Consider the following 12,005-nt stretch of genomic DNA (forward strand, 5'->3'; position numbering starts at 1 on the left):
ATTTATAAAAATCTATTTTAAATATCAAATATAATTAAATCACTTGTATTTTAAAAATAAATAAATAACAATAATATTTATACATTCATTTTTAAATAAACAAAATTCATAAATTAATTATTTATTGAATTAATTAATTATTAAAAACCAACTTCAAAAAAAATATAATTAATTAATTAATTACATATTAAAAATATACAACAAAATTTATTTATTAAATAAATAATATTATAACAACAAAAATATTAATTTATTTTTAAATAATAATAATTTATTCAATTATTATTTTATTAATTAATAAATTAAAAAAATAATAATAATAATACGGATTGGAAATCCGTATAATCCATATGGAATGTTAATCCATATGCATTATACGGATTTCCTACACAATCCCATTTTCAATCAAGGAGTGGAAAAAAGAGACTTATGGCGAAGGTAATGGCAGGGACTAGCAGCAACATGCAAACGAAGGCACGAATGACGACGGCGGCAGCACGGTGAGAAGAAGCGAAGAACGAAGAGGGAAGCACATCAGCACAACATAGGGAGTGGGAGAGGAGAAGGTGAGCTTTTTAAAATTTTAAGTGAATGGTAATTTTGTCATTTTACTTAAAATGTTGGATGCACAAGAAATTGTGTTGAATGCACCTAACAATCCCCTCGAGAGACCGTAAAAGAAAAGAACACTACTAAAAGAAGTATTTCAAAAAAAAATAAGTATTTAAAAAAAAATAAGAAGTATTACATGCTTCTCTAATATGCCAAGTGTTAAAGTGCAAATTTTTGGATTTGCTTTCGAACACCATTATTTTTAACCTTTTTACAATTTACAATTTCAAGCTATTTCTTGTTGCATAAGTATCATTTTTTATGAAAAAGGTGAATTTTTTTTTTCTAAATACAATTTTGAGACCATTTCCTTTCTTTTCACTATTTTTTTCTTTCACTTCAAATATTTTGAAATTTTTAATTTGCATTCTGTTCCATTAATAAATATTATTGTCCCAAAAAGTACAGATGCTATTCAGGCCAAACATGATTTTGAGCAACCCAAAGAGAGAGGTTTTTTTTTTATCAACAAAAGAGTGAGATTAACTGACATTTCAACGTGATTTTGAGCAACCCAAATGTGCTAATCTTATGTGGAGGAAATGCAAAGATATATTAGCAGTTTGAATAAATTTGCTACACAGAGTTGATTTGGATAAAAAAATGTCCATTATGTTGAAAGTTTGATTAAACTGGTGTCATGCCCTATGGGTCCTTCAGTGAAAGAAGGATGAGCGACGACGGAGAACACTCCAGAAGAGAAGGGATAAAACTGGAAAAGATGAGAAAATAATTAAACCAAAAAAAGGAAAAATCTGGCCATAGATATTTTTTGTGTTTGGTTCGTTAAAAAAACACGTTCCAAGGCACAAAACCCAACGCAATGTGAGAATTTTTTTTAACGCCAGTTGTGTTGAGAGAAACGCGTACTCACACATTTAATAAGTTAATCTAACAAATATAATTGACCAAACTTGTTTAGGTCTCCCACCGTAGCATTCGTCATCCTTCCGATACTTCTCTTGTCTATCGTAATTTTCACCTATAAGTTTAGTTGAGCAGTTATTCCGGCATTAATCAAGTTTAAAATTCAATTGGCAACCATGATAGAAAAGCAAGAAAAACAACATTCACACCCATTTTACACCAGCACAAAATCATAATCTAATAATGATCCAAGTGAAAGAAATCAAACCAGAAGCAAAAACATAAGCTACATGTTACAGTAATAAAAATTCTATTAGGTATATAATGCTATTCTGCAAGGCTTGTGCCACATTGGGCATAACTAGTGAAATTACATAATTTATCATGTTTTTGGATAAGAAAATTACAAATTATGGGTGATGTGCATACTCAAAGTCAGTGTTTTACACAGACTGCTGATTCCCATCATCGGCATCTCCATTTTCAGCCACATCAACACCAGCTGAGTTTGTATACGAGGATTGTTGATCAAGTCCAGCCATAGTTGAGGGTGGTGGGTGATCGAACTTACAAGCTGGTCCAAATTTGCAAATTCCATAACGGCGGTAATATGTGCAAACAGTCTGCTCCTGAATTTCACAATACATTTAACATAGATCAGAGAAACTAGCAAGTCTTGTAGTGTCATGACCAGTAATAATAATTTAAAAAAAAAAAAACCGATATTGTCTTTTGCAAAATCAGAAAAGCAATAATCTCTACATAGCATAAGTTAATTCCATTTTATTTTAAAGAACTTAGATTTGAACAACCACCTCGTATCTTAGAACTTAGAAGAACCTGAACACATGTACATCAATGTGTACATGTCAACCAAAAAGGGGGTTTTAGGATCAGTTGGGTACACTCATAAACATCAGGATGGAGTTTTTCATATCAAAATCATCACTAAATTCTAGTCCCCACCTATCTTATTAGCTTAAACAACAATTATAGAAATTGTTGATACAACTATTCTGAATCCGAATGCTCCTGTTTCACACAGCATATTGAAATGATGAGAATATGGCAAAATCTTTTCTTGTTCAGAACCAACATCTTTTTTTTCCTCTAAATTTCTCATGAAATAATTTCTTTCAAATGTGTAAAGAAGTGGGAAAAAAAAAGAAGCTAAAAGAGACAGTGTAACAAAAGTAAGAACAAGATTTTAATTTGTACAATCTCCATGTAAGCAAAAAACAGCTGAATAAAATAAATAACTTACCGGTCTCAAAGGTAGACCCTTGTCACTGAGGTTGCATGGAGGTAATCTTGCAATCCGATTCTTTGGATGATGAAATTTACAATTAGATTTAAACTTGCAATCCCCAGTTTTTAAGAAATAGCTGCATTCGGGTTCACCAGGCCTTTCTGGAAACTCTTCAACCTGCATTTGTTTTTGATGGTGCATATAAACATTTGATTCTATAGCTGGGTTGTTCATGACATATGTTGAAGGTGGATGCAGACTCCTCTCAGATAGATAGACTGGTGCCTGTACAAACCACAAATTGATCAAATTGCAGGGAAAACAATCAATTATAAGGGTTAACAGGCATAATATTCAACTCACAGAAAGGGAGGAGGATAAAAGTTTCTTGCTTTAAATCCAATAGACCAAAGCCAGCCCAACAAGAATCAAGACAGACAGCAAAATATTGAATAGTAGGACAACTGAGGATTTATTAGAAAATGAGAGAAGAGGAAGAGGAGAGAACATAAAGCATAAAGAAAGAAAACAGTCTCTGACTTTTAAGAAACTGATGTGGGCATATAAATCTCAATCCTTAAATAGTATATAACTCGTGCCACTATTCAGTGTTCAGTATTCACTGTACAAATAACACACTGGGAATTACAGACAAGTGTGCTAACAGCCAACCGATATCTATATCTCACTATGTACTATATGTTGCAGGAATAGAGGACATTAACACTGTGAAAGAAAATTGGCAGACTAATTTTCCATCATATACTGATAACATTATAATAGAATGTCCCTAGCAAGATAGTTTATTGGCATTTAATCCATTGATTTACCTGGTATCCATTCCATTCAGAACTTTGGGGAGAAACCCCTGGATTATGTGAAAGTATCACCGGCACAAAAGGAGCAGGTTCATTTAATGGTCTAGTAGAAGACCATGAGGATATAGATGATTGTGATACACCTTGCAACGAAATAGAACTTCCATTACCATAACCGGAAGGAGAATCACCTCCTCCAATAGCTGTAGGATCAGGATGATTAAACCTGCAGTTTGCTCCAAACTTACAAGAGCCAGTACGCATGTAATAATGGCACTCTTTCTCTCCCTGTCATGAAAAACAACCTCGTCAAGTTTCAGGGACAAGTATTTCAGACAGCATAGAGAGACAGAAGATAGTGTACACAAACTAACTTTCAGCATAACTTGCTAAGTAAGAAATTAAGGTTATACCACACGAATAGGCAGGCCAAGGAAGTTAAGCTCTGCAGTAGAGGATGCTGATGAACTCTTTCCTCTTGTGTGATTAAACTTGCAAGCCTTTCCGAACTTACACCCCCCAGACCTTAAATAATACTGCCATAACATCGGGAAAAGAAAAGTTTATTATGAACATGTAATAAATAGTAGGCATGTTTGAGACATGGCTCAGGAAAGAGATTCAACATATACAAGCATGGTTCATCCAAAAATTGTTATAGAGATCATCATTTTTTACATAGCAAGGCTAGGCCAGCATGATCACAAATGCCAAAAGAACAAATGCCAAAAGAAAAGCACAAAAGAAAAATTCACAATGACCAAACATATACTAATATAGCATCACAGAAAGAACTCAGCCAAACTAACACGGCATGATCCACCATGACAATTTTCTCTTTGCATTACAGTCCATGGCTAATTGACACCATATAGATAGAATATACCCATTGACTCTCATCCATCTGACAACTAGAGTTCAGCATATTGACACAAGAAAGTCCCAAAAATTCAATGCATGAAATAGATATATAATCAATTAAATCCATGCATCTAAAGGAAATGAAGAATATAAAATCACATATATGGTTAAACCTCCTCAAGTTAACCTTACACAATCTTCCACGGAAAGTCTCATGGGCAACGGAACCTACATTTTACTAAATACATTTGATCAACTGATACACCTTTGGCCCAAGTATGTAGGAGAAAGAGACATGGACTGGGAAAGAATGGGCATAACAGAAAGGATAGGGAAAATGGAGAAATGACCATAAGAAGGAATGAACCAAAAGAGAAATTTGTTACACAAGGACAGCTGGCAAATTCTGAGGAGAGAATCAGAGGGAAATGATTGAGAATCAGCAGGGAGGTGAAACTAAAAAGGATTGTGGGAAGTCTGTTAGGGGTAGGAAAGCTTTGAGAGAATATTGGGAGGTATGGTAGAGGGTGTCTCCTGCAGTCTGGGACCCTTTAGGCACTTCTATCTGGTTGTATTTTCAGAGGACTACCTCTTGCATCTTTCGAGTTAGTGTCTCATAAGAATATATTGATATATAAATTTCCCAGACTCCTTCGACAATGACTCCTTCGACAACAACAAAATGATGGAAGAGGCAGCTTTCCTCACGTGGACATGGCTTAGGAATTTGGAGAAGGACTTTGTAATTCATTTTAATCAATGGTCTAGTAACCTAAGAGAAGGGTTTGTGTATCACTAGAGGATATAACCATAGATTAATAGTAGAGTTTAACATCAGGGTATGGCCTGGCTGTGGTTCCTAACCAGACTCCATTTAGTCGGTATTGGAACCAGAGTAAGGGCAATTATATAGCTGTACTTTAGTACCTCTGGTACTCAATTTATTTATTAATATATATATTATGTTTGCTGATAAAAATAAATAAATTTCCCAGACTTTTAACATTAACAATATAGCCCTATGTTAAAAATTCAGAAAGTACAATCTAGCATTTGCAAACCAACAGGGGTTGGGGTCTAGTGAAAGAGGCTAATCCCCCACAAAATGACGAACATGGTTCAAATCCCCATTGGTAGAGTTATTCATGGTTAGTTTCAGACTACGCATTGGGCAAGACTGCTTCCTTTGGAAGATCAAGACCCCGAGCAAATTTTTAATGTTTGCTTGGAGGTTACTGTGGGACAGATTACCTACAAAAGTTAATTTAAGGGCCAGGCAAGTGCAGATCTTGGATCTGACTTGTCCTTTCTGTAGAAGGGGGGAGGAGACTGCTTCCCACATTTTTATTCACTGCAGTAAGACTCAGCCTATATGGTGGGAAACAATGAATTGGATAAATATGCAGGGACCCCTTCCATGGAGTATAACAGATCATTTCATGCAGTTCTCTTCCTTGAAAGAGGCTGGTATAAGATCTAGGAGGTGGCAGTGGTGGTGGATGGCGGTTACTTGGTCTATTTGGCAGCTTAGAAACAGCATTGTATTTTCCAATGCAACTTTTGATGGCAACAAACTGGTTGAAGATGCATCTTTCTTAGTATGGACTTGGCTTCACAATTTGGAGAAGGACTTCTCTTTACATTTTAATCAATGGTCGAGTAACCTTCGACAGAATTTTTTGCAGTAGTAGGGTTACACTCTTGGTTTTAATTTATATGTATTCCCTCCATATTTTGGTTCCTTATCAGACTGTGTTGTCTGCTTTCAGGAACCAATTATATGGACTTTTATTTTGTAATAGTACCTCTGGTACTTTTTATTCAATATATATATATTTATCTTTGCAGACCAAAAAAAAAAAAAAAGACTGCTTCCTTTGGAGGATACCTGTGGGAAACCAAAAACACAAAAACTAGTTTGCAACAAAATTCAACACCATAATTTTGAAAATACCTTGCATTCCGTCTGGCCTGATCTTTCTTCCTGCTCTTCTCTTTCTCCCGCATTCTCGTTTTTAGCCTTCATGTAGTGTTAATACAACAAAATCTCAGAAAAGTTTTTAAGTGAACATGTATAACACATTTCCATTCAACAAATGCGCAAGAATAAGAAATACAAAATTGATGGTCAATAATGATATAGGTACAACCCTCTAAAGATAATACTTTATGCATTCTTTTTACCCAGGCAAAAAATCCTTAAAGAAAAACTTTTAAAGTTTAGGCAAACTATAGAGGGAAAAAAGAAATCCCAAAATACATTTAAAAGCATATTACCAAGCAAATTGTTCGAAACATACAATTGACTATTGAGCATCAATCATGATGAACAGCTAGTACCAGCCCTCCTAATCATACTCACTACCTTCAGAAAAGACAATGCTTTTCTTCTCAATTCAATCATTCCACAGATAACACAACGGCAATATATAGACACACAAAGTCACAAACACACCACCAAAAAAACTTGGAAACATAACAATCTTTACATCAGTAAATTCTAAGCTTCGGTTTCAACATCTAATACGTAAATGATGCATAGCTATTAATCACCTATTAATGTAACCATACCCGGTAGTTAATTAGGAATGGTGTGCTAGAGAGGGAAACAAAAGAAAGTTATACCAGGTTTTTCCTCCTAAGCGGGTGATTGAACTTGCAATTGAATCCAAATTTGCAAGTCCCAGTTTTGAGATAAAATGCACAGTCTTCAGCCTCTGGCCTCAACGGGTACTGTTGAGCTTTACCGCTGCTCCTCTCATCTTTATATTCCACTCCCACCTTATCACTCTCACTCTCATTCACATTCTCATTCTCAATCCAATCACACCCCTCATCACTACCATTCCAACCATCAACATCAACAACAACTACTACATCATTACGAACAACACCATCATCATCATCATCCTCATCAACAACAACTAAATCATCACGAACAGCAACACCGTCATCATCATCCTCATCAACAACAACTAAATCATCACGAACAACACCACCATCCTCAGCAACAACTACATCATCACCGATAACACCATAATCATTAGCAACACCACCAACATCACCATCACACCCTTCTCCCTTGCCACCTTCTGGGGCAGCAGCACCTTCATCACCCAATTTTTCACTCGCATCTTCCAAGTTTGAACCTTTATCCTCGCTCAATTTTTCACCCCCATCTTCCAAGTTCGAACCATTATTCTCACTCTCACCCCCATCCTTCAAATCCAACTTGTTCTGAAACTCCTCACCAAGTGCATCATCAACAGGGGTAACGCGATTGAGATCTGAAGGTTGAGGATCGTGATCGAGGGGGTGAACAGTGGAAGAAGGTTCACCCAGTTGCTGGTCTTTGGCGGAGGAACTAACTGATTCGGATTCAATGGGCTCCATTGTTGCCCTTCCACATTTCAAATGAAAAACCCTAATGGTGGGGAAATTGATTGATTGCTGAAACAAAGAAGAGTGTAAGAGAAGAAGGGATGGGATTTATTTATGTGGGAAAAATCAGAAAACGAGAATGAGCAAAGTGTGAAACCAAAGGGGGTTACTTTTTTGTTGTGGGTGAATGAATGAGAATGGTGTGTATTGTGGTACTTTAGCACTCTCTCTTGTATGGGTGCATGTACCTTGTGAAGGTAATACGTATTTCAATACGGTGTGCATACGGCCGCCATGGTATATTTTGACCAAAATCGGTTGGGATCATCATGCAAAATAACAAAAGTAAGCCATACATTGTTTAAATTACTGTTACTATTTTTTTTCTCTAGACCCATTTTTTAATCTTAATTTTTTATGTAACATAATTTTATTTGAGTCGGATATTATTATTATAAATTAATGAGTTTGAACTCTTGATATCTAGTTGAATAAAAACAATCATATATAGATTAATCTGAATGCTTACTTGGTGGTTATTGATTCATCCTTATTACTTTGTATTATTATAATATTATTAAATATTTCATCTCAATTGAACTATAAAAAAAATGATTATTAAAAGTCATAATTGATATTCTAATTCTATTAATAATTATAGTTTATATCAATATTATTTTTATGCAGAGAAAACAAAATATTTTTTATTTATATACATTTGATGTAATCATATTCAAATTAATTATATAAAAGATAATTCTTAATTTATCATACAAAAGACAGTCCTTGACGAGGACTATCAACACAGTGTCATGTTATGATAAAAAGGTATTCTGCATTTTTTTAGTTCAAAATTATGATAAAAAGAAAAATATTTTTAATTGATATTATCTTAAGTATTAATTGATTCAAAAAGTAATAATTAATTTATTACATATTAATAAAAAAATCATTATATTATTTAAATTTCATATCAATAACAATATCTATCTATATTTATATCATATCATATATTAATAAATTTTTATCAAATTTTCATTATGACTATTTAGATTCTTTAAAAAAAATCATTTTATTTAATTTTTAGAAATAATTTATTTAGGACAATAAATCATGTTAAAAACGGATTTCATTTAGGTAATATTTTAATTTAAAATTTCTAGACCAAATTAAATGTGATAAGAAGTTATTTTCATATATAAATTTTGATAAATTGTAATTGAATTTCATAAATATTTGGTTGTTTTTTTATTATGATTCTGATTTCTTTTTTTAAAAAATCATTTTTTACTACTTCTCTATTCTCTATAAATTATGAAATTGAAAGTAATATTGTAACTAATTTCTTCTCACTTGATAAATTTTTTATTTTCTAATTATTATTTAATTGATTGTCATTCTTTGTTGTTTTTATTTAATTGTTGTAATTTTAAACAATGTTGATAATCGAGCCATGGTGATGGTTTGATGAAGTTGTAGACTTGTAGTATTTGTTTTTATGTTTTGTCCTTTGTTTTTCTTCTCTCTTTTTTTTCATACATATTGTTTGATCTTTGGTTGTAGCCTTGTTGACATTGATCATTTGATCCTATTGTCTAACTTGGAAGGGAAAGTAAATAGATTACATCGTCTTTTGTTTGTAAAATATTTTATTTTATGTTTTTGTTTTTTTTATGTTATTCTTCTTCTTTTTTGTTTTTGTTGTCTATAAATATATGGTAAAATATTTTTATGGATGTGACTTGTGTGTTATAATTAAGAGTGAGAAGAAGTATAATGATATTAATGAAAATAAGTTTTTTATTGCAAAAATTTGATTTAGCTTTCTATTTTTAAGCAATATAACAATTTGTGATAATAACAAATTAGTAACATTCTCAACATATTTTTTATTTATAAATTCAATATCTTCTTAAAAACTTGTACATCGCATAGATACTATCTAGTTATCCTATATAAACATGCACCCATTGTGTACTCTAATACACAATTTTCACTCAAAATATTTCTTTGTTTCTCTTATTTTACATGGTATTAGAGTCACAGTAAGGGAATAACAAAAAAAAAATGTTCCTCAGGGTGAGCCCTTTTTGCTCGCTACTCTTCTTCTAATAACCCTATCTCCTTGTGTGACAACTTCTTTCACATTTCTCCTTGCTTTCGACACCACTTCTTAGCTCGAGGAGGAGTGTTGAAAATCATAATTAATATTCAGATTTTATTAATAGTTATAGTGTATAGGGACACTATCTTTGACTTAGAAGAAACACAATATCCTCTATTTATGTATCATTAATGCAATTATCCTATGTAAAAATGCATTCCATGTGTACTCTTACAACATACTATTTACACACAAATATCCATTAGTTTCTCCTATTTTATAATATCCATTATGAAAATTAGTTAACATCATTTAATTTTGGCAGTCTCAATAAATAAAAACTAAAGTACCCCTTATATTTAAGTGCATATGACAAAAAAGAAGGTTGTTAGAAATAAATTTTTAATTAAATTAAGAGTATTTTAGACATAGTATCATTAAATAGGAGATAGCTAGTTAAATTTTGCTCATTCTTTAGTCCATCACACCTATAATTTTTTTGCTTATATTTCAATTGGAAGCATAGTTATCAGACTTAGTTTGAATGGGTTGAGTCAGCCCGTTCTGAGCACCTAATCGATCTAAGCCATCATTTGAATTCGATGCGCATTTGACCCGATGTGACCCAATTCAACTCGGCCCGAGGAGTTTTAAGGTGGATTGGATGGTTAAAGGAGGAGGAAAAAGGAGAAATGCCACAACGGCTTCGATTCCTTCTACCAATAAAACTAACATTTGTCATTAAAAAAAAAAAAACTCGACCTGACTCAACCTTGACTCGTTGACCCGATTGATCCAACATGTAATGTAATTTTATTTTATTTTTTACAGCTAAACAACATTACTCATATGAGAAAATTCAATTTATACCTTACAATTGTGTTATTTATAGATTTGCTTGCTTTTTTATCAATCATAATCGCATCTTGCGGTTTGAGATGATTTTTTTATCGAAAAATGTTAATTGTGTTATACTATTATTTATAAATTTACTTATTTTTTTTATCATGTATAATCACATCTTGTGATTTGAGATGATAAAATTGTCACTTTCAATTTAACTTATATTGTTATCTATGAGTAAAACTTGCATTTATTCTATCTCATCGAATATACTTATTGATTTAAAAAAATGATTATTCTTTATAAAGCAATAATGGGATGAAAGGAAAATTTTTATTGTCTAAATAAAATAAATGAACCATACCATATATATATATATATATATATGAATAGGTGATGATGACGTGCCAATGTAAAAACATATGCAGGCAAAAGAAATTGTGTGACGAAGACCGGAAGAGATGTGGTATTTATTTGAATGAATCATACCTTTAACTTGCTAGATTGTTATTTGATTATATAATACTAGTAATAATGATGAAAAGGAGATAAAAAGCGACAACAAATTGATTATAAAATTATTAAATATTATTTTTCTGTCCTAAAATGGGTACAAATTCTTTTCAAGTGAAACGGGATCACTATAGTTTTAACACATGTGTGATGATAACCCGATTTCTCGTTGAAAATAAATTTATAAACTAAACATTTAGTTTCTTGTGGACTGCACTCTCACCCGTGATAAGCCACTCTGGTTTGGGTGAAGAAGCAAGGTTAGGACATTGGAAAGGAGAGGGCAAAGCTTTGGTGTGTATTTGGATTTGTGGTGACAAAATTGATTTTACAGAGTAGTTGATTATGAAATAACGTGATCTCAATCCCTTGTCAACTAAAACACTATAACACAATCAAGTGTCCAAAATACGGGTTTGTCTATCATAATTTTCACCCATCAATTAAGTTGAGCTAGTTATTCTCACATTAACATTACTCAAGTTCATAATTCAATAGGCAACCATGATGGAAAAACAAGAAAATCTACATTCACACTCATTTTACACCAGCGCAACCATAGTCTAATAATGATACAAGTGAAAGAAAACAAACCAAAAGCTAAAGAAAATCCACATTCACGCTCATTTTACACCAGCATTTAAATATTAGGCATATATATTGCCATTAATCAAAGCTTGTGTCACATTAGGTATAACTAGTGAAATTAAAAAAAAAAAAAAGGTTATCATTTTTTTTAAGAAAATTACAAATTATG

The 12,005-nt window shown here is 32.5% G+C and overlaps 1 protein-coding gene across 1 annotated transcript; it reads right to left on the reverse strand.

The window, feature by feature from the left end:
• Positions 1-1,691: 1,691 nt before the first annotated feature.
• LOC100809906 (zinc finger CCCH domain-containing protein 43) lies at positions 1,692-8,167 on the reverse strand. Its single transcript, XM_006581827.4, has 6 exons — positions 7,033-8,167; positions 6,362-6,427; positions 3,960-4,082; positions 3,559-3,834; positions 2,744-3,013; positions 1,692-2,108 (listed from the first exon to the last, which is right to left on the reverse strand). The coding sequence occupies exons 1-6, from the start codon at positions 7,798-7,800 to the stop codon at positions 1,923-1,925; spliced, it is 1,689 nt and encodes a 562-aa protein (XP_006581890.1). The 5' UTR covers positions 7,801-8,167; the 3' UTR covers positions 1,692-1,922.
• Between the last annotated feature and the right edge of the window lie 3,838 nt (positions 8,168-12,005).

Source organism: Glycine max, chromosome 6, assembly GCF_000004515.6.
Source record: "Glycine max cultivar Williams 82 chromosome 6, Glycine_max_v4.0, whole genome shotgun sequence".
NCBI lineage: Eukaryota > Viridiplantae > Streptophyta > Magnoliopsida > Fabales > Fabaceae > Glycine > Glycine max.